Consider the following 25,500-nt stretch of genomic DNA (forward strand, 5'->3'; position numbering starts at 1 on the left):
AATCTGGCCAATAATCTAATCTGTTGTTCTCGCATTCAAGCAAACGTTTTTGTGCTTAAGTTTTAGCTGTTTAAACTATATATACTACACTTAGTCACTCTAGTTTCTGATTTATTTTTTAGCAAGACAATACTAAAATTTACTTAAAAAGGAGACAGGGCAATTTAGTAAAAAAGGACTGAATGCAAATCCTGCATTTAACCAATTAGGACAATTTCATAGCAGTATGATTCACAAATTTATTTATACATGTTGTAGACTTTGAAAAATAGGTACTTTATTATTTCAATTTTCACTAACAAGAGGGCTTCAAAATTGTCAAGATGGCTGAGTGGTCAGCGCAAGCAGATTGTGTTTCCTGAGGTTGTGGGCTTTCCTTGAGCAAGAAACTTGAGTGATGTTTTTCCAACCAACAGGTTCCTGATGGGTTGGTCTAAATTGAAGTCACCGACTGCCAAATATAATGAAAATCAAATACAAAATGACTCAACAGACTTGTAGTAAAACAGGAAGTGTGACAGCGGACTCATTGTGAGCATAACATGTTCAGGTGTTGCCCGCCAACAGAGGAAAAAATGAAACAAACAGTTTACTGTTGTTGTTTTTTATTAAAGTTAATTTGGAAATTAGTTTCATCATTTATGTAATTTGAAAAAGTCCCAAGAAACATCATTTCTATTAGACGCTCCTCAGTTAAAGAGCACATCAAATATATGCATTACTCTTTGTTCATAGCCACATTTATCATATTGCCACTGGGTGGCATCTTAGGTCAATGACAATGTGGTCAATATGAGGGGCATATGACTTGACCCGCTCAATGTGAAGAATGTTGATCGACCATTGTGATTTAAAACCAGAATCTTTGCAGATATTTAAAATACTAAGCAGTTGGGTTGCAGTGAATATTGCCCAATCCATCCACTGTTGTTTAAGTATTTTATTGCATGTGGTTTCATTGCTAGAAATGTGAAGGGTTTCTTTAGGTGTTGGAAACACACTGTTTGCATGAGAAGATACATTTCCATGTATATGCATCACACCTCCTTCCAATTGATTAAGTGCCTGGCAGGCAGTTTTATAACTTGCTGCTGCAGATGGAATTAAACCAAGAATAATTCGATCGGCAATATCTGTAGGACATACCTAAAACAAAACCTGTCGTTAAAACAAGGACTACAATATTTGTCACATAAAAACAATATAGTCTATTTTTTTGATGAAATATGTAATGATTTTGCACATACATTATTTTGCTTTTACAATAGACGTACAGTTTTTATCAATCATCAAATAAGGCCTTAGTTTTACCGATATTTTATGACATGATTCTTATTTCTGGAAACAATAACTTACATAAGAAATATGAATGACAAAAAAATAAGCACAATTTTAAATGTTACATGCAACAATTGTCTTTAATACCTCCCTATTATCGCCTTGGTGAACCGTACAGCGTTCTGACACTTTGTTTATGATTAAGTTCTCTTTCAAAGCCTTTGCTGCATTTGGATTCCATTCACAGGCATAAACATATTTGGCTTTTCCGTGAACCAATAGTGGAAGAGTAAAATATCCTATTCCTAGTTATGAAACAATTTGATTAAAGGAGAAAATAGGATGGTGCATAAACAGCAAAATAAAACCGATGTTTTTTTAGGTTGCAAACAAGAACCCATGAAAATAGTTCTTTTTAAAAGGTTATCATCTAGTGATTGACTATTATTCATTGGATTTTATATTTACCAAAGGATATTGCGACATGTTAATAGACATAATAATATTTTGTTCACTACAACCTGCAAACATGTCCACAATTGTTTCATCTTTGCAACTTAGCTTGGACATTCGAATTTTTTCTGTAATATTTCCAGAAGAAAACATGCACTTGGTGACATCAAATTTGTATCTGAAATCACAACATAGATAATTCTGCATATTTTATAAAAATTACTGGTTAAACTGCAGATCTTGTTTTATGGCATCCCAAACTATTGCCTATGATAAGTTTTAAAAATACTTTTGTCAAATGTTATATTGATATTTTAAAAAATGGTTTATAACCAATATTTTAGTACCCACAAAGGAATAGAAAATTCTGACAAAAGAATAAACATAAAAAATGTGACATTGAACTTGATTACATGTCACAGTAAAAATAGTTAACATTCAAAAATCTTTCGGCTTTGTCAGTTAAATTTCATGCAAGATTTTTTTTTGCCCTAAAGTGATAATATCAGTACATATCTGGTAAAATATTCAAGATAAAGGAACATATTTTTTTATGGGAGAACTAGCAACAAAAAAGGTCAAAAAAATATGACATAAGAACCATAAAAACCACAAAAATGTTTAGATTGAAAACTTAATGAAAATCATCAGATTACTTAATTTTGTTGTCAATATGGGTGACCGTTGTACTTGTTCCCTTCAACATTACAACTTTTGGTGTTCGATAACCATCATCTGTTATTATAGTTTGTCTTGCCAGCCTTTTAACTTTGAGAGTATCAGCCACCAAATCCCACAGTTTAGACTGATCTAAGCACATATTGTTACTTTTCATAATCTTAAAGCAGTAAATGTAAAACAAGAGTCAAACACTAACCTAAGCTGTTCCATAACTCTGGATTAAAACAGGCCTGAGGCAACATAATCATATCCCCATGCTTTTCCCATCTTTTTGGCAGACTGCTGCTTAGCTCTTCAGAAAATATAAGTTGGTTTTCTGCACAAAATTTCTTTATTGCCCTGTTCAACTAAAAAAAAACAAATATGCCTACATTAAGCATCATGGAAAAATATATGTAGCCAAGCATTTGACATTGGTTTAAACGCCACATTATCAAAACATGTTTAAGTTTAACAGTTAACACATCATAAGCTTATTGATTCACAAGTATTACCTTTTCAGCAGACATTGCACCAGGCTGTAGATTTTGTCACTTTGCAATCAAACCACCCTTAAAATAGTAAAACCATTTCATGCCAATTGCCTGCTATTGCACAAATTTCGCGCTTAAATCGCGTTCCAGAGCATCTAGCCGTAAGTTCTCAAAGGTCACTGGTCAAAGACTTGAAACTTGGAATAGCTGCAACTTCACAATTTCTGAACAGGGGCAATCCCCAACATGTGAAGGAATTCTGCAATACACTTTCCCATAGATATCATAAAGTATCTATGTTAATTTATAGTGTCTATTATTTTACTCAACAAAGCATCACAGAAGTCTTTGATAGCATATAACAGACTTTTTAAGACACAGATCGACAAACTTGTTTACGTTTTGCAGACCAGTCTTCAAGAAAATCATTGTTCGAAGAATAAAAAACTTGAGACATGCAGTTAAAGACAGGGAGTCGAACCGGAACTGAACCCGAACCCGCGAACCGGTTTGAGCGGTTAATTTCATTAAACCCGAACCGAACCCGAACCGCTTATTACGATTTTCTAAAAACCCGAACCGGAGTTGAACCCCATATTTTGTTTGGCGTTGGACCCAAACCGGAACCGAACCAGTAAAAAATGCAGTCTGTTTTATATTTTGTGATTTTTTTCGAAACAGCGCACTGAAGGATACACGAGATAACACTTATAGGGCGTGTCAAAAATAACAGTACACTGGCAAAATTCTTTTGGAGTTTGATAAGGCCAGGTAGATGATGGGTAGAATTAAATTAAAACGAAGAAAATTTTGAACCGGTTTAAAAACCGCAAACCGGTTCGGACCGGATAATTTGCCCAAACCGGAACGAAACCCGAACCCGAAAATATACATTTTTAAAAACCTGAACCGAACCCGAACCCTTAAAAACAAAACCAAGTGAACCCGAACCGAACCTGAACCCACATGACAAGCGGTTCGACTCCCTGGTTAAAGATGTTTAATTTCCGATTTGGTTGGAACAGAGCTCATTTGCAATAATGTGGGCTTGGGCACTGAGGCAAGATGTAATTATGGAGTGTCGTATTGACGTCACAAACAACACACAAGAAAATGTATATGTTTGTGTGCATGTTACACGTGATTGTCTATTTGTGATATTATTCTCTTTATGTTTGTGTTTTCCACAACTTCTTGCTATATATTTGGTTTTAACTATATTTAAATCAGTCATTTTTTTAAAGTACAATTATCATTTCATCTTTTATTACGAAAATAACCTTGCAAAGAGTTTCCCAAGCATAAAAGTAGTATGTTAGTGTTTAAATGGTTGGAAAACACAGAATTAAAAGATACTTTTCCAACAGATCTTCGAAAATCCGGTTATCGAATGTGTGAAACACGAATCTAGATGTCAAAGAAGAAGTCTAGCCGCGTCGTGATAGCGTTACGCAAACAGACTTGGCTTGAAAGTGACTTGAAAAGCAAATGTTTGGAAAACTCTTGGCGGTAATTGTGTAGCAAATGTCGCGGACACTATGCTCTCGAAATAAATTAACAAAGGCATTTTACGGATTTTAGTATCATAAAATCATGTTTTTTTGCACAGGTTGGCAAAATTATTGATACAAAAGTGCAGTTTATGAGCATAAAAGTGATAAAATGTTTATTTTAGAATCCAGGAAGGCAGTCTACGACCCTGATACAACAAATGATGGACATATTCGTAAAGCGTTGCGAAGAGCTCTGCTTGACATCAATAACACAAAGTCAACACTTGAAATTAGGAATCAGATACAATCAAAGAAAAAACAGTCTTTAAAATCGTATCCAACCGGCTCGCTAGAAAACTTCCAGGCAGCTCGAATTGCCTGCAATGGATATGTTTTGTCAACATGCTCTGCATCATCCATAGCCTCAAGAGAAATTAAAGATTCTGTCGCACGAAGTAGACGTTGGTCAAGCGCTCAAGTAAAAAGGCAAAAAGTACATCCTACGTGCCGTAAACAAAAAGTTAACCTGCCGGAACCTCAATCTGTTGAATTTCATCGAACGTTGCTCGAATTGATGTCACACCATCAATCATTGTCCAGTTACAGTCACGTCGTAAAACATCTGCAGAGTGATGTTGGATCAGGCAAAGTTCCTGCAATAAAAAAACACCCAGAACATTTTCGTTCAAGCAAAGTTCCTAAAGGTCCAGACTTGAAAGAGATAGAAAATTCTGTCCAGCAGTGCTCTAAATCACGGGCGATGTCGGTGCAATTAGGAGTACCCAGTTACCCAACAAACAGTTTAAAAGATCTGACAGACTTATATCCCGCGGATATGAATCTTGTAAAAATGTGGGACATCTTGAATTTAACTCCTGAGAGGAATGCTTTACTGGCGAAAGCCAACCTTCTTAAAGCCATGAAGAAAAGAGAAATGGTTCATAGAACGTTGCAAATTCCCGATGTATCTAAACGTAGGAAGTATACAGTCACAGTAAAACTTCCAAGCGTGAACCCATCCACTCCAGTAGCACAACACGAAAAAGCACTTGATAATTGGCAACCACTACCCAAAGTAAAGCTGTATATGAGGTAAGAATCCTAGTTGTACAAAGATATAATCGTTGTTTAACATGTAATTTTGCCATCGAGACTTTGTGAACTACATTTACTGGAAGAGTGTGTTTATTTTCAACAGATCTGGAAACAAACCTGCGTCATGTTCGATGTTGAGCGACGTCGTGAAATCAAGTACGAAAATTTCTAAAACAACCCCCAAATCGCAATGACCAAGCTGCTGTTAGTTTTCGTAACGCCACAATGGATTTTTTTCCACAAGTTCTTATAAAGTGTGAATAGCGTTTCGTGGCTGTAAAAGAAAACTCTTTGATGTCAAGGTTCAAACTTTCATACATGTATTATGTAACTAACGAGCAGCAAACTATAAAAACTACATCAGTTTTTTTGCCACCGTAGAAAGTGTGTATCCTTTTGAAAGCGGAATTATTATTTACTCAAAGAGCGACACAGAAGTAAAAGCCAATTCACGTACTTTGTTGACACTGGCTGGGGAGTGTTGAATTTTAACACAATAGCTTTGTGTTCGATAATGGTCGCTTGTTTCCGTGTTAAATCAAGACGTCAGACGACTCCCATTGACATGGCTGACTAATCCTTGTTGAAAATGGCACTAAGGAACTTCGACAAAAATTCTGGTTAACATTTTTATCTTTAAAGAGGCCAATTATGAGAAATCGCCAACACCGCAAATTGAAAGCGTCCATGAAAAACCACCGAGTACCCTTAAAAGCCATTTCGGGGGCTTACAAATTTTACCGTGATGACGCACCTATAGGAGTAGCAAGTGGCAATACTTGTCGGTTTGGTGTTAATTAGTCATTCACTTGTACTTCAGCTAATTGCTGCTGACATTTTAGACAAAGGCCCTTGTGTGGCCCGATTAAAGAGCGAGCCAATCAGCCCTCAAGTTTACCATCTTTTACGGGCCTTGTATGATATTCTATGTGTTTGTTTCTTTTTTCGTTTCTGTTTCGGTTTTAAACTTCCAATAACTTACATATTTGCGTATACTGTTTGTATGCACAAAATTCTCTGGACGGGAACGTAGTTTTTTTGGTTATGAAAAGATAAATTTATCGTTGGATTTCCCGCTGATCTGACGAAATTGGTTTCGAAATGAATTTACCAAATCGGTTCGCTAAACAACACTACATGTGCTACAAAAAGCAAGCGTCATTTGTAACGAAAATATGTTTACCTCTAACGAAAAGATGTTTAACTTTTTCATACATCCATGTAAAAAGGATTTTACCTGCTTACACTGCAGTTTCCCTGGTAACTTCGTTACATCATTGCTATGAAGAATAATAAAGCAGAATAGTGCTTAACTAATGCTACGTAATGAAGTAGCATAACTGTTTGTTTGTTTTATATGAGATACCTGGCATGTTGAAGATAGACAGTAAGATGTACGCAGTATGATGAAACAGCAGCAAACTGTATTAACATTTGTTGCACTGACGATAGCAACGTCTGCAATAAATGTATTTACTTCAAACTCTCTGGCAGCTTTAGTTTAAGTTCAAGCTACTTTTCAAGTGTGTTGTTTTTTCAAGAACATTGCCTGCAAAGAGCATGCGACTTGTTTCACATTTTATTTGCTTTGAAGATAATTTGGACAAAAAGGAAAACGCTGAATGAGCACAAAATGGTTTTAGCCCCAAAACGTTTTTTGGAACCTAAAGGTTAACCAGTTAATGTTGATTGCAACGTGGCGAGACTAAAAAAAACAGGAACACTAATAGTTGCCCCTCCCTTTCAGGTATTAACCCTACCCTTTTTGTACTAAAGCACAGACCAACAAAGGACACACTAAAACGATACCTTAAAATGTGAAACCAGATACAATCACCACGCCGTGTTGTATGACAAACGCCCTGGACCGTTCTAAGCGAAATACGTTCCTATAGGATGTGTTTTCAATCAACAACATCGAAAAATTATTTGTTTACCTTTTTACCTAAGTAGTACTACGCGGTTGCAAAACACCATTAATCGTGTTTTTAGCCTCATGCAGTCGCATACGCAGTCCAACAGGGGTATAAATGTTGCAACTGAACAGGAAAGTCTACTGAAAGTGCCAGTTTCATTTCTGTCAACCATGGCAGTGATGCATATTGCAAGTTGGGCTTCCAGTGTTGTTCTAGGAATAGCTGCCGTATGGATAAGGTCGCAAGAAACACAATCAACCTCTTTTTTTGGTTTTCTGGGATTTTCAATTTGGATGTCTTTGCCGGTAATCCATAATTAGAACCACAAGGTTTTTGTTTTTATTTGGAAAAAAGCAAGCAATTGGTTAGCTTTCAGAAGGTTTTAGTATTTCAATGTATATGTAAAAAAGTGTGTGAGTGCGTGCTACAAAATTACACAAATATGGTAGGCTACATATAAAGTGGATGCTGGTGCCCAAAAAACATTCTCAATAAATATGTAAATTAAAGATTTTTTTCAGTTTCCGTTATGTGGTGCTTTGTCTGTAATTGCTGGGAAATCAAAAAGCGAAAGTATACTGAGATGGTTCATGCTAATTTCATTCATCAGCATCTTATCATCGCTTGCGATAGCAATTTATAGTGGCCTTGCGCTAGCAAATGAAGCAGCCAACTCAACAAACTCCCAACAAGTAAGTTTTATCACTGCATGGTTAGTTGTAACTTTAAGGTAGAGCTTAAATACATTGATTTTTTGCAGATTATTGTTGCTGGCATTACAGCTTTTGTTTCATTTCTAGAAATCATTTTGTCTTCGGTTTCTTTTATTGTTTGTTTTAACACGCTAGGCCTTGAAAAGTGCTTTTCTTCAAAGGTAAGCTAAAAGATATCGTTGTGCAAAATATTGTTGCTGTGTGCAGAAGCTTGTTTAAATTGTAAAACTTGCATATTAGAGTTTGTCGCGTTACAGCAACGTTAATTTTTTCTGCAAAAGCCTTTTAGCAAAAATCGACATTCAGCCAGAATTGGAATGATAGATGAAATGGAACCTGGCCATGTTGCAGTTATGGCTCTTCCCGCTCGGCAGGCAGCTGAACTGTTTCTTGCCATGTACAGGTACCATAAATGAGCTTCTATGTCATCACAACCAATTGCAGCCTTTTTATCCAAAATAATTTAGGCCAAATGGTAACGTCGCTTTTGTACCGCCTGGTTTTGAGGAAACACACTTCGGTGATTTGGTCCACCGACATGGTTTGCAAGGTAAAGTTTGGTGACTTGTGGACTCGTAAATCGACCTTCGAGAACTAAATGTTTAATTTAAATATGCAGATGAAAAAAGACGACATAGAAGGCGAACTCGTCGTTCACGAAGTCGGACTGAATCCCCTGGAATGGATTATGACATTGGTAAAAACCTTGAGTTATTACCATTGTAGGTTAGATCAGACAATACACCTGTACTGGATTTGTAAAATTTATAGATCTTGTTCTTTATCGGTACAGCTACTGACAACATAACTCACACCAGCCTAACATTTAGCTAAATTTCGATGGTTGGTCGCAAAGAACTGAATCATTATTTTAGCAGCTCAAAAGAGGGTGGGTTTGGGAAGTAAGTTTTTGAAAATTTCACATCAGGAACTAAGTTCTAAAGTTGGTTTCATTGCAATTTTAATGATAATACCTATAACCCCAACCCCAATAGCCCCAACCGTCAGCATTTTTGGAGACATAGCCTACCGTTTTAAATAGGTGTTATTGCTCTTTGTGCCACCTATCGAAATTTAGCTAAATGTGCGACTGAAGCATGGGTTATGGTGTTAGTATAGATTTTCTTTCTTTGCCAGATTTGCAAGATGATTAGTGGATCGATATTCCAAATTGCCTGTTTGTTTGTTAAAGTTTAAAAAAGTTGTACATTAACAAACATCCACCCATTATTCTTAAAACGTTTAGAATTCTACCATTGATAGGCTCAGCCACTTTTTTAATAATGTTTTTTGAGACCCTGTAAGTTTAAAACGAACTTTGACTTTGACACTCAGGGGACCTGAAGAGTATATAGCTTCTGAGCTACAAGATGACCACGTTTCATATTATCTGAATAACATTTTTTCCCTATTACTTGGTTTAACGTTTCTACTTTGATGTATAGCTCATTCATCAAGGCGATATGAGGAAACTGACAGCGATGAAGATCTGGGCCGACCTAAAAGTAGACAAACTAATCAACCTTACTATTCACATGGAAAAGGAAATGCTAAAAGGTCGTTGTGTGCTGAACAAACCAAGCCCAGTTTTGAATTTTCCTTTTGCATCAATTTGCAGATCACAGGATAATGAAGATGGGTTGGATTCTGGTAACATCCAACCAACTACAGCAGCTCCCGAATTGGGCAACACCAATGGATCCTCAAAAAAATAATGTGAAAAATTCCTTTTTCGATTTTCTAACTACACACGCTGTCCTCGCCTAGTTTGTGAAAACGAATCTTGTCTTTAGTTCTGAGCAAAAGTCGGATTCCTTATGTTCACTCTTGCAAGATCAAATGTGGGTAATGTATTTTCAAACACAGTTACACGGTACATGTCAATTACTGTCGCATTTTCACAAAATTACAAAACATTGAAACAAACACGTATGATTTAAATGATTATGGCACCGAATCCAACTCTACTCTTTTATAAGAGCCAGGAGCATTCTTTTGTAATCCCCAGAGCAATCGTCGGAAATGTCATTCCACAGACTCTTGTCAAACATGGCTATATACTTGTCTTTAATATCAGCAAGGTCAATCTAAAAACATCAAAAATTTCCAACATTGCTGTTTGCTTGTTCTCAAATGCGTTAGACAGGTTCACTCGTTTGTATTTTTGTCAAATTATTTGGTTTCCTGCTTTTCCGAAATGTACACAGTTTAAAAATTGTTTTAAGTTTATTGTAATTATTATATTTACTTAGTTTGTTTAAACCAGTGGTTCGTTAAAAACAAGCAGGCTATGTAGTTTAATATTTCAATTTATTACTGCTTATTTTATGGAATATAGCTATTGACACAATAACTAACGTCCGTCCAAAATTTAGCTCAATGTCGATAGGTGGCGCAAAGAGCTAAAGTAAAAATTTCGCAGCTAAAGAGGTGTAGCGTTAGGCTATCTTTGAAAATTTGACATTAGGGTCTGTTGCACAATCCAACAAGGTGTGATGTGGCGAAATTTAACATAGTGTGATATTGCGATATCCAACATGGTGTGATGGCAACACAGACTGAGACTCATTTCCGTTTCCTTTGAAATGTGATCAAGTTTCAAATTGCTGATTGATGCATATTTTCTCGTAACTCTTGTAACTTTTATCCGCATGTATTTTTTTGGAGTGTGAAAAGAAACCTACGTGCTCTTTGCGCCACCTATCGAAAATTATGTAAATGTGTTGCTGACGTGAGTTATGGTGCTACTAGTTACTAGATCTTCCTTATTTTATTACCTCTGATCTGCCGACTATGTGCCGAATCAGTGCGTCGTCGTCTGTTCCAATGCCCCTCATGGAATCGTACAACTTCTGTGCGTAGTAAGCCTGGTGGTCTCTCGCTATTGCCACAATTGCTTTGTAAGCTGCACAAAGATTTCCAGATGTTTCCGATTCGATTGCGTCATCAAAAGAATTACCAGCAACCTGCAAAAAGGCATTGCAAAAATAAGAGTGTGAATCGCTGTTTTTATTCTGGGTCAATATTTTGAAAACCACTATATGTAATTGCACAAGAACCGTATTTTTAAACAAAGTCTTATCGATGTTAGCACATTGGTTGCCGAGTGTCGTAGGGAGATGAAGTAGCTGTAGTGTGATTACCTCTTCGTATTTTTCAAAAATTAACCGAAGTTGAAGGTAGCTCCTGGTAGCCAAAATCTTCGTAAATTCGTCTTCATCGGTTCCAAACCATCGATTTTCACCAGCCTTACAAAAAACATATGTTTTGCAATCTCGAGTGTTGTGGAAAAAGTGTAACCCCTTGCAAGAATAACCTACTTCAAAAATAGCAGTAGCATCTGCAACAGCTTGATCTTCATCAATTTCAAAAAGTTCGTCGCGCTCCGCCAATATCATGGCCATCAGTAAGTGTTTAAAATCACCAGAAGTTTCGTCACGCACATCGTCAGCCAAACCGCGATCAAATATTTCTGCATAGGCCACCTGCAATTTATCGTACAAACATTCTGTGTATAACTTAAGAGAACGTTTATTACAACAACTGGTCAAACTATTGTTTTGATTCAGCATGGGTCATCATGGCAGCGATTAAAACTAGAGATGTACCGAATAGTCCGTTTGCCGAATTTATTCAGCCGAATCGATCATTTTTGCAAAGATTCGGTTTCGGCCGAATAATTTGTTGCGATTCGGCCGAAACCGAATCTTTTACGAACACAAATTTAAAGCGTTAAACGTGTCTTTTCTGCTTATTAAGGTCCAGGCAATCTTTCAAAAGCCCAAACATAACGAAAATTGCGTCAATGTTTATCTTTTTCAACACATTATCGTTTTTCCCACGGTAGTCAAAAAAATTAGTAATTCATTGGCAGGTTGCCAATCATGCTTAAGGCAATTTTAAACCCCACAGAACTGAAATAAGGACGAAACACAACTATTTTGCACTGGCTGCCTGGTAGATAAACTTTTTTTCACGTCAAACGCGTAGCGTACGACTTCGCGTGACGTCATAAATGATTTGGTTGATTCGGCCGAATTTATTCGGCAAAACCGCCGAATATTCGGTTTCGGCCGAATCGAAATTTAGCCGATTCGGTACATCACTAATTAAAACAAAACAATAACTATCAAAATTTAAAGGTAAAATGCCTACAAAATTGCACTTAACTATCAAAATTTAACGGTAAAATGCCTACAAATTGTTTTCGACGCCTACCCGAATCCGATTAAGTTGTTCGTTTGGTCTGGTGCACAAGACTTCGATAAGAATTTCGTCATTGGTACCGGGACCTCGCATTGCCTTGCGCAGTTGTTTTGCATCGTACACTGCTCTTGGCTAAATGTTAACAAAAGGTGTTGTCAAAAAGTTACTTATTTCAAAAGAAACGCTTAACATACATCCATCACAGCAGTAACCGTTTCCTCGAAGTCGCCGCTCAATTCTGACCTCAAGCGGTCAACCAAATCTTCCCCAAAATTTTCTTGAAAACGCTCTTTTAGCACTTGGCGCTGCAGAGAAGATCTAAATACAGGCCAATAAGTTGTAGACCACTAGGATGCAATATGGTAGGTGACTATTGGTTCACAAGTCTCATTGTAAGAGCTCTGAACAAATGTGTTTTTTTTATAGAAGAAGGCATACCAAATCTTGGGAATAACGTCCATTTTCCCTCACAATACTTTAATATCAATAAATTTCACTTTACAAAAAGAAACAGCCCAATGACTTTGTATTGTATTTCTTTACGTTACATTAATAACGCATATATTATTTATGCAAAGCACTTAGCATTGAAAATAAACTGGACAGGGTTGTACCCGTCGGGAACAAGTATTTTCTATACACAATTTCGCTATGATAATCTTAGCACGTTCCATATGTTCGATCGAAACATGTTTTCAATGTTTGGTCTGCTAGTGTCAGACAGCGAACGTGCTCAGTGTTACTGTTGGCGTGGTAAATAAAACCATAAACCCGTCAATCATTAACCGGTGGGCGCTTGTCGTCTGTTTCTCAGACAAACTGTAAATCAATTTTCAAAAGCAAACATTTCGCAGTAAGCCTGCTTGGTAAATTTCCATTACTTGAAAAAGAAACTACATGAAGAGAGCAAACATAGCTTTCAAAAAAACCTGTTGAACGTTGAACATTTTTTTCAAGGGTCGGTACAGTGTCTATAGACGTATACGTGGGTCATTTATATTTCTATTTTAGACGATCAAACGCAACGAGTTTTAAACAAAAAAATAATTTCAAGATCCCAAAGGCAAAAAGACCTACACGTCTGAATTGGCCTTGTAAAGTTAAAACACATATGTACGTTCCATTTTGTGCCTTTTAATTTACCTGTTTGCAAGAATTCGAATTATGATACGTTCACTCGTACCAGCACCATCCATGGCCTCATTTAATCGGTTGCAGTCCCGATCTGGATCAAAATCCTCATCAGCAGTTACGGTTGGCTGTGAAACAGTTGTAAATTCTATTGGTATGGTCATGAAAAATGTTTAATGAGGCACTGGCAAATGCCACCGGCCTATACTATTTTTTAGTCGTTGGTTTTTTTTTACAAAACTCAGACTTTTTACAAGAATGCGTCTTTCATGACATACCAACACCTTCAGTGTCTTAGTCCTATTCGAATATGTATTATACGAGATATAAAAGTACAGTATACAGTTAAGTGGCTAGTTTGAAATAGTTCCTAAACAGTTAAAATATTTTTGCTATGTTAAATTATGCAGTCTAAAACACTTACTGTGGCTTCCAAATTTCCCATCGCTTTTGTCGTAGTTTGCAAAAATCGTGTTGACTAGGTATCCAAGTGAAACTGACTGACTTCGATCTTATCGATGTTAGGATATTCACCACAACGGCGCGACACGCCCAAACACCGGTTATTACGTCATTGTGTAATCATGACACACGTCTACATTTTGTTTGAACAACAAGTAGATAAGCACAGTTTCAAATTCCATTGTAAGCTTATTATGACACACATCCTTAGTAACTTAAAAGAGCAAAATGTGGTATAAATGTGTTTAACCTCCCTTTGAATTGGCGTAAAGCCTATATGTCGCAAAAACAGTAAAAATGTTGTAAAACAAACTTTCATCAAAATTACGAGCCGACTTATTTCTAAAACATACAGATTTAAAGCCGAGAAAGAAACAAAAACGTGCTAAAATAAGTACAAAACTGTAACGGAGTTTCTCGATCGGACAATTTAGGAATATTTTCAAGTTAAATGAAGCCGATGTATTTCCGTAGTGTTGCGGTAAATATACAACCCCAAATTATTCGTCGTTTGGCAATATTACGTTTGTTTAATAAAATTCACTATGCGGCACATTAGCCTATATAGCATTCCAATGGACGAAACAAAATGTTGTAAGTTTTTCGCATTGTTACACCAGGAATGGGTACCACGCTGACGAAAATCTCGGATGCATCTTAGTGAAATGTGTTTTACTAATTCTGTTCGATCGGACTAAAGGCCGTGGTAAAGAGATAATTAACAGTTTGTCAGAAGAGATCAAAGAAATTAGACTCAACAAACAGGAAAAGTTTAGCGACAAAATACATTTGAATTGTCGAGTGAAGAGTTTTTATTTGCAGTTTTGGGAAATTTAACAACTTGAAAACGCATTATAACGCCTCTTGGTTAGATTTTCCAGAGATATAAAACACAAGTTCATGGTCCAACTACTGCAAGTGGCTATAGTGGTTCTTAAAATATTTTTGCCATGTTAAAACTTGAAAATGCCTTAACGTCGCTTGGATGGATTTTCCAGCAGTAACATACGTAACTTACATTAGAAATTGTTGGGAAATTAGCTTTACCGCAGGGGCGCACAACTTGCTGCTTGAGTACACAACTTGCTTTGGCCGAATGGTCCAGCGCGCCTGACCCATATAAAAAACTGATCGGGATTCGTCCCCGGGAGGTTCCTGGGTTCAAACCCCGTGAAAAAAAATCAAGGCCACCAGCGACTTTTGTTTGTTAAATAGGCCCACGGAAGAAATGTGATCTATCTAAGAATATCCCAGTTACTAGATTTAAAACGGCTATTTTATTCATAGATATAAAAAATGGGATTGTTCTAGTTCTAGTGTTTATGGCGTGTTCAGACTCAATCACCTGATAGTTTGCTTAGATCAGGGGTTCCAAAACTTTTTTGGTCTGTGGTCCAAATGTCTATTTAATAGCGATTCGTGGCCCACCACGTGCTGTAAATTTGGGCACAAACAAAAAAATAACTCAAAAACAGGCGAAATGGTTTTTAGCAATTTATTTTCAATGAGATACATGCTTCTGAAATTTGGCTACAAGATTCGGAATTCTTTGCAAAAATTACGTTTTTCAAAACAAAGCGCATAATATCTACAGTATAACAAAACAGTAGAATCTATTCAAATGGCTCTGTTGCCCATTGAAAATGTCTTGGTGGCCTAGTACTGGGCCATGACCCACAGTTTGGGAACCACTGGCTTAAATCAAAGTCTATATAAAACACAAGTTGTCCAACCCATTGTTACACAATAAAGCCTACGAGCCATTTTGTGTCCAAAATGATACTGTGGGTAGAGGAAAAATAACACATAATTGTTTGATTTTCACAAACTGGTGAGCTTAAACGCTAATTTGATTCGCCAAATTGAATAAAAATTTCAATTTCTAATATTTAAACGTAATATTACAAGCTAAATTGCTTTTTTTCATATAAATTTGGCCGCTTATTTTTCATGTAAATTTGCAACATTGGAATTTAGCGTACATTATCACGCTCAAATGTTAGAACCCAAAAGTAGTATTCGATTGGCCCATCAAATTCGCGTTAAAGCCTACCAGTTTGTAAAAATCAGACAATTTATGTGTTTTTCCCTATTCCTGCTGTATTAATTTGTACACAAAACGGCGTTCATGAGGCTCTATCGCGTAACAATGGGTTGGACTACTTGTGTTTTATATATACTTGGTTTAGATCACTTTAGTGGAGGTTTATGGCGTCACAATCTGCATTGTGTCGCCTGTTAGTTTTTTTGTGGAGCATTGTTCCAGGGTTGGGTAACGAGTCCTATCAGTCGAGTCTCAAGTCAAGTCAAGTCAGTAGGGGTTCGAGTCTCAAGTCAAGTCGAGTCACAAGGGGTTCGAGTCTCAAGTCGAGTCACAAGGGGTTCGAGTCAAGTCATTAGCGGTTCGAGTCAAGGCAAGTCCCAAAAAGTTTTTTCAAGGAAAGGATGGTTTAAATGAATGGAATGGTCTATTATTTGAATGGTCCATCGCGCTTTTTTACCTCAAAAACGGACACCGCTTTATTACAGTGAACATATTGCATCAACGTCCCTTTCTTAGAGAAGGGTCAACTTTAATGAAACACGTTAATTGACACTCATTAAACAGCGTGGAAAAGAACGTCAATCTGTTCAAAGAAGTTTTTCAAAACCAAAAATTCATATTTTACTGCATGCGCTAGACCGTTTGTTCAATGATATAAGCGCTTATAAAAGCGAATACTTGGCCTTGACATGTACTGCAGTCGATTACCTTAACCCAGGGGTGGGCAAACTACGACCCGCGGGCCGCATGCGGCCCGCCAAATGTTAGTAAATTTTAAAGAGAATGTTAGTAACGCTAAATAGTATTATGAGCACAGCCGCAGAGTTTTAAAAAATACCGGGGGTGCGAATTGCTGATACCTGTACCATGTGCAGTATCTGTACCCGTACCATACTTACTTAGGAACTAAACACAGATACTTTTTACGTGCTTTAGTCTGTTGTTTCTGCCACGTTATTTTGTAAATCGTCACAAACGGACATTAAACACGGCTTTAGAATCGCTAACACAGACCAGCACAACACCTAAAAATGGATACTAAAAGCGGCTCGCTTTGTTTAATGTTGGCGCAATAATTTATTGACAAAAATACCTATGTTGCAACAAATGCTTGTTTATTTTGAAACAATTGCAATTGTGGCGTTTCAACCAATGTTTGTCCAATAATTTCAGTGACAACAAACGTATTTGCACATAGCTGAAAATATTTTCCGATTTCGAGAGACTGGAAAAAAAGATTACCAGCCTAGTAACCATATGCGCCAGGCTTTTTATCCGCTTATTGTGTGCAAACAATGCGAAAGAACAGGCACCGCAATCGTCACAATCACAGATGACGTCATAAATAGTTATCTCCGTTTAGCTAAACTTATGCGCCACGTAAGAAATTTTTAATCTGAGCATTTTAGGCGGCTTTAAATGGTATATATAGGATGTAAACCTAATTCTTTACACCAGTTATTTTTTTAAAAAAAACAAGCAAGCAATTGGCGGCCGTTGGTGAAATACTATGCGGCCCCTTGAGATTAAAAACTTTTGAATGCGGCCCTTGCACTGAAAAGTTTGCCCACCCCTGCCTTAACCCAAGCAATAAGTACAACGCGTAATGCCAATGTAAGAAAGTTTGTGCATGTAGCAACGTTAATATTAAGCAAAAATAATTTCGCATAGCACAGCAAATTGCTGCTGTTGTTTGGTTGAAGCCAACTGAACAGGTTATTATTTATAGGAAATTTCCGTTTTGTTGGTGAAATAACTAGTCCGAGTCGAGTCTCTACTAAGACGAGTCCAAGTCGAGTCTTTTCACAACTGAGACTCGAGTCAAGTCAAGTCTTTTAAAAAGGTGACTCGAGTCGATTCACTGACTCGAGTCTCCCCATCACTGCATTGTTCACACACAATAAAGCACACGAAAAATCTAGTACTTCGCCATGGCTATTTGGTCTGTTATTGTCTATTTGAAGTTAGACTCAACAGAAGATTTGCCTGAATTAAACGTGTCCGTTTCTTGTATTAAACTTTTGCGTTTTCCCAACAGGCACAACCTTTTAAATTCTAAGATTTCTATAGATCAGCATGTCCCAAAATCCACACACCGTTTTCTCTTTCAACTTGCAATATACCTACTTTACAGCAAGGGTACTGTTTTTCTGCCTTGCGCGGTCAAAGGCATGGATATAGCATTTCTTGGAACTGGATCTGGATATCCTACACCCAATAGAGGTTGTCTGCAAAACTAACATAAACTAAAAAATAAATACATAACAAAAGACCCTTTAATATGACATATATTTAATATGCGAAAGCATTCTTTCTTTTGAAATATTAACGTTTTTAATGCAGGTGCATCTGCTATTGCTTTTCGATATGAAGGTGATGTTTGGTTGGTAGACTGTGGTGAGGGAACTCAAACTCAAATCATGAAATTTAAAGTTATTAAACCTGGAAACATCTCGAAAATATTTATTACTCACTTACATGGAGACCATATGTTCGGGCTTCCAGGTAACCAACCTTGGAAAGCATTTTTATTTGTGTGTGAGACGTTTAAATTAATCTTGACATACTTTTATTAAGGAAGGTTTGCTGTGTACAATTTCAATGGCATTCAATCCTATAGACTGTGACACAGATGTATGTGAATTAGCAGCTACACCAAACACAATAGAAATATTTGGACCTCTTGGTTTAAGAAGGTATTACATGTATTTGCAGGGTTGGTAATGTAAGCCTTACATGTGGTTAAATGAATTTCAAAAAAATTCCAGTTAAGATCAAGTGTGTATGTATCTTTAGTTGCTTGGCCAAAACTTTTCTGCTCGTCAATTTTTTTAAAAAATAGATGAAAGAGACTCACCAGAAACAAACAACAAAGCATATTGGTGTAAAACATAACGTTTCGACAGCAACTTGTGTCATTCTCAAAAGGAGAACATTAAAATAAACTTCAGGCATTCTGACTTGATTTATGAAATTAGCTCCAGCAATAAATAAAAAATTGAGGCAAATATTTGAACCAGGAGGAAATAATATATTGAATACATGCCTATTTTAACATAGACCCCGATGTAATGTGACATACTGAAAGCTACCAGTACTGCCATGTTTTTAGATTTCTAAGAGAAGCACTCAACCTTTCTCGTTCAGTTTTGGTATTCAAGTATGTTGTGCATGAACTGATACCAGTGCAACCTCAATATAGGGGTAGCAAACATGAAGATATGGATTGGAATGTTTGGAATCCTGACCACATAGCAAAAGGTACCAACTAACATTTAGAAAATTGGTTCCCATGTGAGGGAAACACCAGGCAAAATAGATTTTAGGGCATTGTTTTATAAAACAGACTGTCTTGTTCACTTTTTTTTATTGTCATATTCTTTGAAAGTCTTTTTAAACTAAAGTTTTTTTGTTTTAAAAGTGTTAACATTTTCCAATATTAAGATTCATATATCACTGCATGGTGTTGGTAGGCGTTTAGATTTTTGGGTGATTCGGGATGCAGGGTCCAGGCAATTGAAAGTAAATGATGGTTTACATTTTGTAGGTCCACCACATCCATCAGAAATGGAAAATGGAAGAGCTATATTTCAGGACAAAGTAACTGGCCAGTGGCCATTATGCTGTACAAACCACATAACAGCAACAGCTGGAATGCTAAAGCACAGAATACCCAGTTTTGGGTATGTATTTTCAGAGGCACCAAAAGCTGGAAAGTTGAATAGCGAAAAACTTATCAAGTTTGGTGTTCCAAAAGGTGAGGTGTAATAAATTTTAGAGATTTGTGGATTTAAAGTTGTAATCCAGTTGTTTTTAGGCCCCTTGTTTGGCAAAATTAAGAATGGAGAGCAAGTGACATTAAGTGATGGTAGAAGAGTAAATCCATCAGATTTTATTGGGCCTACTCAACCTGGAAGAAAGGTTGCACTTAAAACTGTAAAAGAAAAACACAAACATATTGTGGGTGAATATTCGGACTTGCCTTTCAGATTGCAATACTTCAAGACACATGTGATTCATGGTCTATGCAAGATGCATGTTACCGGTGTGACATTCTTATACATGAAGCCACAAATGAAAATTCACATGAAGAGAAGTGTGTTGCAAATGGACACTCCACCCCGAGAATGGCTGCAGAGTTTGCATCAGCAGTACAAGCACAAATGTTAATTCAAAGTCACTGCAGTCAGCGGTAACCCAGTAGTCTTAACAAATCTTATAAGCCACAAGCAATTATTTTAATTTGTGCAGATACAAAGACCCTAAACAACATGCTGTTAGTGAAGGTGATGCCACTGTTGAAACACTTACACAAGAAGCTCAATTGAAATATGACGGACCTGTTGTAACTGCCTATGACGGCCTTGTCATGAATGTCAAAAGAAAGATAGTGGACACCTAATTAAAATGTATTGAAGGCTCAAAATCACAGAACGCTTATATTTTTTGTAGAAATAAGATAATCTCATGGCAAGTAAGTGCAACTATAACTTTGTCATTGGTTCCCACTTAACTTCTCAAATTGTTCTACCCAAGTTTTGGTTAAATCCAGATAAAGGTTAGGGTCATTACCATAACTTAGGTATAAAAATGTCCCTCTTTGACGCTTTCCATGCAAAAACTCAACACTGACAGTTTTTTGTGACAATGCTGGTTCAATTTGTGTTCCTTCATGCCACTCATTGAAGGAAGTTATGGAAACAAAATTTGGTTGAACTTGCAAAGCAGATTGCCACTCGTTTTCATAATATGCCCCATTATCTCGATGCTTTGTGTTTCCTCCATTCCAAGGCCTTTGAGTCAACATATCACACATTACTTATCAAGCTTTAACACAGTCTTGTTGCATCACAATATCTTTACCTCACATTAGTATCTATGTAACCGGGACCAACACTGGGTATAAATAACAATTGATGTTGAGTTGCGAAGGCATTTAAATCCCTCCAATGCATAAGATTACTTCCATAACTAAAGCCACTTGATGCAAAGTATGTGTAAAATCCATCAAATCCTCCAGTCAATATATCTTCACTGAATTAAGGTTATTTCAGAAACCAACCTGTTGTTTATTCATTTATCCACAATATGTGTTACCTGTGCTTTTTCTCCACCAACAGTCCAATAACTATTGCATCATTTTTTGTGCCTCTAATTGATGTTGAACCATCTTCTCCCAAAAGTATCTTCCAGTCATCAGGCAATATCTGATATGAGTCATAAATATATATCAACGGAAGATTGCTTTTGTCAGGCTTATGTGGGTGATTGGTTTTGTAAAATGCAGGATGGTTTCCATACCTAAAAGTTTTGTGTAATGACTTGATTCAACGAGAAAATATAATGCCTTGCTACTTGTTTCATACTTGTTATTAATGTACTTTATGTCATCTCCCACTGATTGTGCTGTCCTTCCTTTATATGGTTCAATGTGAAAGCAAATCTGTTTAAAAACGTGTTTTAATGGAAGGCATAACTAAAGACATCAAATGTAAATATTTGTACTCAATTCACAACAACTTGAAGGTCAGGTTTAAAAAAAATTCCTCTTTTGTTAGTAGCTGTTAACTTCAACAAGCACAGTATTTCTATTTACAAAATGTTACCTTAATGTTATGTTCAGCAGCTTTGGAAAGAAGAATTGAAACATACTGATCTGCTGGTTTACCCTCGTCATCTGCTTTTTGAGCTGGATACCATGACAATGCTAGAACCCCTGACACCAATATAATAAAATACCTTCCTACATTATTTTGTCACTGATATGATTAACCTGGCATTTCATACCTATTCCGGATTGTTTTATTTGATGCATGTGTGTAGTGATGACCTCTGGGTCAAGAGAGCTGTATGCACCCAGAACTGGATAAAAGTTGGCACCTGCAAAGTTTGTATTCATTAAAATAATAAACGCAATATAGGCTATTACCATCACATGTACTAAAATCAAATCTGATTGTTGCACCAGTTTAAAGTTTGTTTCTGCAAAATATCAATTTCACAAAAGGGCACACACAGCTTTTTGAACTCTGCTGATGAATGTTGTGTGACAAATGCCGTCCATGGAGGGTGTTTACTGCTATGCAAGTTTAAAAAAAACGTACCTATGTCGTCCGGAGGTTGGTGCCTTTGTCCAGTTGCATACATGTTTGACACTCGTTTTTCCCAATGTGGTAGGAGCCGATGATTCCAGTGAAGGTATTTTCCGTCATTTTTTGGGTTACCATACCAGGTATAGTAAAACGCATGTACGTTGTAGTTGACACTTGGGTTCGATTTTTTAAAAGGATTTGGTGGAACCTGCACACAAAAATAAAACCCTGTAATGAATATTACTACTTTTGCAAAACTCCCTACTGTTTGCATTGGAATTCTTTGATCTCTTTTCTGGTCTCCAACATGTGAAACATTTGACGCTGAAATTAATTCTTTTTCGACATATTTTGTTAGAGGAATAATGTTTTGCGCCGACTCTTTTACCTGAATTCGTTGTTTAAAACTGTGGTAGTATAGTGCAAAACCAAAACATACAATAGTTAAAGCCAATGCACAAATCCTTCGCCTTCTTATAAACATTCGAAACATTACTAGTGCTCTGCTCTACATACATCACAATTTGCAAATCACAACCTAGAAACAAAAGCAAATCGTGGCAAGTTTTCTGGTCAAAAAAGTCAACACATGTTTTGAAAGGTACGACAGTCAAAACGTTATTCTTGGCTTAACATACAATTCGATTCCGTGGGTTTTGATCGCCTTTTGCCTTCCTTTGTGCATTTGTCTGTAAATTTTAAATGCTTTTTTTTATGAAGTTAGTTCAGTTCTTTTGGATTGATGGTCACTATTTTGAAACTTTACCTTAAAACTCAGGAAATTTTGTTCCAGTTTTTTTACCAAGGGAAATATCCGCCAGACGTTTGCATTTTGCACTTTGCAGATTGCAACTTTGCAAGCGAAGTATCTTCCTAAAATTTTCGACGAATTTTACCAATTAGCTGTTTACCACATACTGGATGTACAGCACGTTTTTGTCGTGACTACAAATTTTTGTATCTGCGAAACACCTTTACCGAAAATCAACGAAATACACAAATCAGGTTGCTTGAAGTAACAACAACACGTTTTATAAATTTCGGCAATAACAATACCTGTTTAAAAATAAATAAATCAGAATTCTCTAGCTGTTGAATGTGTTTTAAGTTTCAAGTTTGTAGAGCTCTTCTGGCCTTGATTTTATGCCTGGCAGCGATAGCTTATATAGTAGTTTACATTTATTTAAATGAGCCCATTTTAGTGGGTTATTTTAACTTAGCATGTCAAAATTACGTTGCGGCCCCGAGGGTTAGATTTGGCCCGTGGTAACATTAAAACACGTTTGTCTGTTAAATAGATAGAATACAGAGACAAAGTAGAGATTTTTTTCTTGCGGCAAACCGAGCTGAACAACCAACATGTGGTAAATGTCATTGGAGACAAATTTCCCCCACATACTGGTTCTAATTCGGCAAAATAACACAGGTCCGGGTTCCACTTTTTTTCTACGTTAAAAGTCTGCTGCAAATTTCAGTTCAGTTTGAACACCATTTGTTAAAACCAGAGCCACTATATTGACAATATAGTGGCTCTGTTAAAACCAAAGTATATATAAAACACAAGTAGTCCAAGCCATTGTTACGCGATAGAGCCTCATAGACGCCATTTTGTGTCCAAATTAATGCAGCCGGTATAGGGTGTAACGGTTGTTGCAACATTATTGCGCAATGTTTATGAAAACTATTGCATGCTATTTCGCAATAGTGTTTCGCAGTACGTTTACCCTCAATTCTGGAAAGACTAATGTTTATATTTCCGTTTCTATGGTAGTCATAAGCTATTTCTAGCCATTTTTCGGGTTCCAGAAAGATCTAACAGTAAACATAGTGTTTGTTCCATTGTGACACATGTTTCCGTCGATATTTGCAATGTTTCCGCAGAGTGTTTCGTGTTAGAACGCGTCGTTTCCACCCTATGAAAAAGCATATGATGTTCACTAAAAGGCGCTATGGCACTATAAATTACATGGCTACCTTAAAATAAATAATATAAATAAATTGAGAAAAAGTATCCGTACACCGGCCCATGTTTCGCATTGTTATATAAGCGTGGACTTTGATGTTTTCGCTGTTCTATTTGTGGATGCTAAATTTGGTTTTATCTCACTGCTGTGATTAGCTGGCCAAGAGCTAATCAACGATATCGCTTAAAGCAAATAATCAAGAATACAGAGTGTTAATCAACTCTGTGTGTGCCTAATATTTGAGGTAGTGATGAATCGATCGAGTTTAAGAGGCTCATTCCGACGTAGAAGCATCAGATTTGCAAGACTTTCTAATTGTTCCAGACAGAACAGACATTCCAGGAACCGTGAAGAAGAAGAGGAACAAATAAATCGTGTACGCAATAACACATTGCAACTTTCTACTGAAGCTAAGCGTGAGATAAATCGTTTAACTGTGGTTCAGAACGCAGTTCCAACCTTTGTTTGGAATTCTAACCATAGAGAGTTTGATTTGAAGTTCAAGCCTTGTTCTTTGGAGGAAGAAATCTCTTTAGTCGAATTCACTAGTTATCGAGATCAATATCTGGCTGAAGGCATACGACGACGTTTGCAGGAGATAAGGTGTGAAATCTTCCAAGGTTTAATTGCAAGCACAGATCTTGAACAAACTAGTTTCGGCAACAACCCAGACGAAATAAGTAAAGCAGTGAGACTCTATCAACGGGTTAATCGTGAGCAACTTGAGTGGATCACACTAACGCACGCCGCACCTGCAAGGCCATTGTGGTCGCGTCCTATCGGAGAAGAATCTTGTGTTATCAATCTATCCATTCCCTTGAGACACCATACCTGCCGCCCAACAGGCTCTAAGGAGGCTGGTGTTACAAACTGGTGCCCCTATCCCAGAGGTTCGAACTTGCCAAGCTCGTTTCCCGAGCAAGCCGACGTTTTGGTCATCTACCACGCTGCTGAGTCATCGTGGGAAACGGAAGACGAAGTTCCAGAGCATCTGGAATACCTGGTACAATCCATTCACATCTACGCATTCGCGTCATCGGATTTCATAACCCTTGCTTAAGTAAGTGTGCGCATCATTTTCTGCACTTGAATCCTAACGATTTTCAGACATATTAAACGTTGTGTGATAAAATTGATTTTGATTGAAGCTTTGTTCAAGCAATAATTTTTTGTGCATATATATTCATTCCAATTCAATTATAAATCTTAAAGTAAAGGAACTTGTGTCAAGTAAACAATCACATAGTGCATGCAATACAGCCTGTGTGTTTTCTGATTACATTTAATTTCACGTTTCACAAGAGCGGCTTTGTCTAAGCCGGAAACGTTTTTCTGTTCTGCATTACTAACATTTGTTGCTATTATATATATTGGTTTGGTCTGGTTTCAGCCGTCTCTATAGGGACTAAAACGTTTTCCCACACTAAGTTAAAAACACAACATTCACACTGTCAAAAATAGTTCGCTCAGTCACGCTAGGTAAGGGTTCAAAGGCCAAA

The 25,500-nt window shown here is 36.9% G+C and overlaps 6 protein-coding genes and 1 pseudogene across 11 annotated transcripts; 4 read left to right on the forward strand and 3 right to left on the reverse strand.

Annotated features, from left to right (window-relative positions):
• Window positions 1-94: 94 nt before the first annotated feature.
• LOC145234607 (tRNA wybutosine-synthesizing protein 2 homolog) lies at window positions 95-3,126 on the reverse strand. Its single transcript, XM_080099316.1, has 6 exons — window positions 2,907-3,126; window positions 2,609-2,759; window positions 2,388-2,541; window positions 1,800-1,909; window positions 1,426-1,583; window positions 95-1,146 (listed from the first exon to the last, which is right to left on the reverse strand). The coding sequence occupies exons 1-6, from the start codon at window positions 2,919-2,921 to the stop codon at window positions 745-747; spliced, it is 990 nt and encodes a 329-aa protein (XP_079955442.1). The 5' UTR covers window positions 2,922-3,126; the 3' UTR covers window positions 95-744.
• A 1,421-nt stretch (window positions 3,127-4,547) lies between these two features.
• LOC145234258 (uncharacterized) lies at window positions 4,548-5,474 on the forward strand. Its single transcript, XM_080099007.1, has one exon. It carries the CDS (start codon window positions 4,548-4,550, stop codon window positions 5,472-5,474), a length of 927 nt encoding a protein of 308 aa, XP_079955133.1.
• A 1,995-nt stretch (window positions 5,475-7,469) lies between these two features.
• On the forward strand, window positions 7,470-9,817 carry LOC145234259 (uncharacterized; annotated as a pseudogene).
• A 120-nt stretch (window positions 9,818-9,937) lies between these two features.
• Window positions 9,938-14,101, reverse strand: LOC145233029 (annexin A13-like). Of its 2 annotated transcripts, none has more exons than XM_080097693.1 (8): window positions 13,864-14,096; window positions 13,452-13,567; window positions 12,503-12,626; window positions 12,321-12,440; window positions 11,423-11,587; window positions 11,246-11,350; window positions 10,880-11,068; window positions 9,938-10,189 (listed from the first exon to the last, which is right to left on the reverse strand). In XM_080097693.1, the coding sequence occupies exons 1-8, from the start codon at window positions 13,882-13,884 to the stop codon at window positions 10,067-10,069; spliced, it is 963 nt and encodes a 320-aa protein (XP_079953819.1). In that variant the 5' UTR covers window positions 13,885-14,096; the 3' UTR covers window positions 9,938-10,066. The 2 variants fall into 2 exon arrangements, with proteins under 2 accessions (XP_079953819.1, XP_079953820.1); XM_080097694.1 differs by lacking the exon at window positions 9,938-10,189 and adding an exon at window positions 10,404-10,802 and having other exon boundaries at window positions 13,864-14,101.
• A 3,930-nt stretch (window positions 14,102-18,031) lies between these two features.
• On the forward strand, window positions 18,032-21,304 carry LOC145232150 (zinc phosphodiesterase ELAC protein 1-like). Of its 2 annotated transcripts, XM_080096671.1 has the most exons (8): window positions 18,032-18,168; window positions 18,289-18,450; window positions 18,527-18,641; window positions 19,058-19,206; window positions 19,493-19,702; window positions 19,763-19,866; window positions 19,935-20,137; window positions 20,197-21,304. In XM_080096671.1, exons 1-8 carry the CDS (start codon window positions 18,117-18,119, stop codon window positions 20,345-20,347), a joined length of 1,146 nt encoding a protein of 381 aa, XP_079952797.1. In that variant the 5' UTR covers window positions 18,032-18,116; the 3' UTR covers window positions 20,348-21,304. The 2 variants fall into 2 exon arrangements, with proteins under 2 accessions (XP_079952797.1, XP_079952798.1); XM_080096672.1 differs by lacking the exon at window positions 18,032-18,168 and having other exon boundaries at window positions 18,366-18,450; window positions 18,523-18,641.
• Window positions 20,334-22,928, reverse strand: LOC145232149 (glycoprotein endo-alpha-1,2-mannosidase-like). Of its 4 annotated transcripts, none has more exons than XM_080096668.1 (9): window positions 22,804-22,924; window positions 22,426-22,726; window positions 22,050-22,245; window positions 21,733-21,825; window positions 21,552-21,661; window positions 21,312-21,388; window positions 21,043-21,246; window positions 20,809-20,979; window positions 20,334-20,738 (listed from the first exon to the last, which is right to left on the reverse strand). In XM_080096668.1, exons 2-9 carry the CDS (start codon window positions 22,528-22,530, stop codon window positions 20,441-20,443), a joined length of 1,254 nt encoding a protein of 417 aa, XP_079952794.1. In that variant the 5' UTR covers window positions 22,531-22,726; window positions 22,804-22,924; the 3' UTR covers window positions 20,334-20,440. The 4 variants fall into 4 exon arrangements, with proteins under 4 accessions (XP_079952794.1, XP_079952792.1, XP_079952795.1 ...); XM_080096666.1 differs by having other exon boundaries at window positions 22,303-22,726; window positions 22,804-22,922; XM_080096669.1 differs by lacking the exon at window positions 20,809-20,979 and having other exon boundaries at window positions 22,303-22,726; window positions 22,804-22,928.
• A 1,015-nt stretch (window positions 22,929-23,943) lies between these two features.
• Window positions 23,944-25,061, forward strand: LOC145232151 (uncharacterized). Its single transcript, XM_080096673.1, has one exon. It carries the CDS (start codon window positions 24,252-24,254, stop codon window positions 25,059-25,061), a length of 810 nt encoding a protein of 269 aa, XP_079952799.1. The 5' UTR covers window positions 23,944-24,251.
• Window positions 25,062-25,500: the final 439 nt, after the last annotated feature.

Source organism: Phallusia mammillata, chromosome 6 (genome assembly GCF_965637545.1).
Source record: "Phallusia mammillata chromosome 6, kaPhaMamm4.hap1.1, whole genome shotgun sequence".
Classification (NCBI taxonomy): Eukaryota; Metazoa; Chordata; class Ascidiacea; order Phlebobranchia; family Ascidiidae; genus Phallusia; species Phallusia mammillata.

What these genes read in the sequence shown, in the direction of transcription:
- LOC145234607 (XM_080099316.1), bottom strand. An exon ending in AATTGTGGACATGTTTGCAG is followed by an intron (nt 1,584 to 1,799) that starts GTTGTAGTGAAC and finishes TTTCATAACTAG; the next exon opens with GAATAGGATATTTTACTCTT. An exon ending in ACCAAGGCGATAATAGGGAG is followed by an intron (nt 1,147 to 1,425) that starts GTATTAAAGACA and finishes GTTTTGTTTTAG; the next exon opens with GTATGTCCTACAGATATTGC.
- LOC145234258 (XM_080099007.1), top strand. Translation starts at nt 4,548, where the DNA reads ATGTTTATTTTAGAATCCAGGAAGGCAGTCTACGACCCTGATACAACA.
- LOC145233029 (XM_080097693.1), bottom strand. Translation starts at nt 13,884, where the DNA reads ATGGGAAATTTGGAAGCCACA. An exon ending in TGGGAAATTTGGAAGCCACA is followed by an intron (nt 13,568 to 13,863) that starts GTAAGTGTTTTA and finishes ACTGTTTCACAG; the next exon opens with CCAACCGTAACTGCTGATGA. An exon ending in TTTTTGAAAAATACGAAGAG is followed by an intron (nt 11,069 to 11,245) that starts GTAATCACACTA and finishes GCCTTTTTGCAG; the next exon opens with GTTGCTGGTAATTCTTTTGA.
- LOC145232150 (XM_080096671.1), top strand. Translation starts at nt 18,117, where the DNA reads ATGGATATAGCATTTCTTGGAACTGGATCTGGATATCCTACACCCAAT. An exon ending in CTACTCAACCTGGAAGAAAG is followed by an intron (nt 19,867 to 19,934) that starts GTTGCACTTAAA and finishes CTTGCCTTTCAG; the next exon opens with ATTGCAATACTTCAAGACAC. An exon ending in CAAAGTCACTGCAGTCAGCG is followed by an intron (nt 20,138 to 20,196) that starts GTAACCCAGTAG and finishes TAATTTGTGCAG; the next exon opens with ATACAAAGACCCTAAACAAC.
- LOC145232149 (XM_080096666.1), bottom strand. Translation starts at nt 22,530, where the DNA reads ATGTTTCGAATGTTTATAAGAAGGCGAAGGATTTGTGCATTGGCTTTA. An exon ending in CTGCTGAACATAACATTAAG is followed by an intron (nt 21,389 to 21,551) that starts GTAACATTTTGT and finishes GTTTTTAAACAG; the next exon opens with ATTTGCTTTCACATTGAACC. An exon ending in TTGGTGGAGAAAAAGCACAG is followed by an intron (nt 20,980 to 21,042) that starts GTAACACATATT and finishes ACCTTAATTCAG; the next exon opens with TGAAGATATATTGACTGGAG.
- LOC145232151 (XM_080096673.1), top strand. Translation starts at nt 24,252, where the DNA reads ATGAATCGATCGAGTTTAAGAGGCTCATTCCGACGTAGAAGCATCAGA.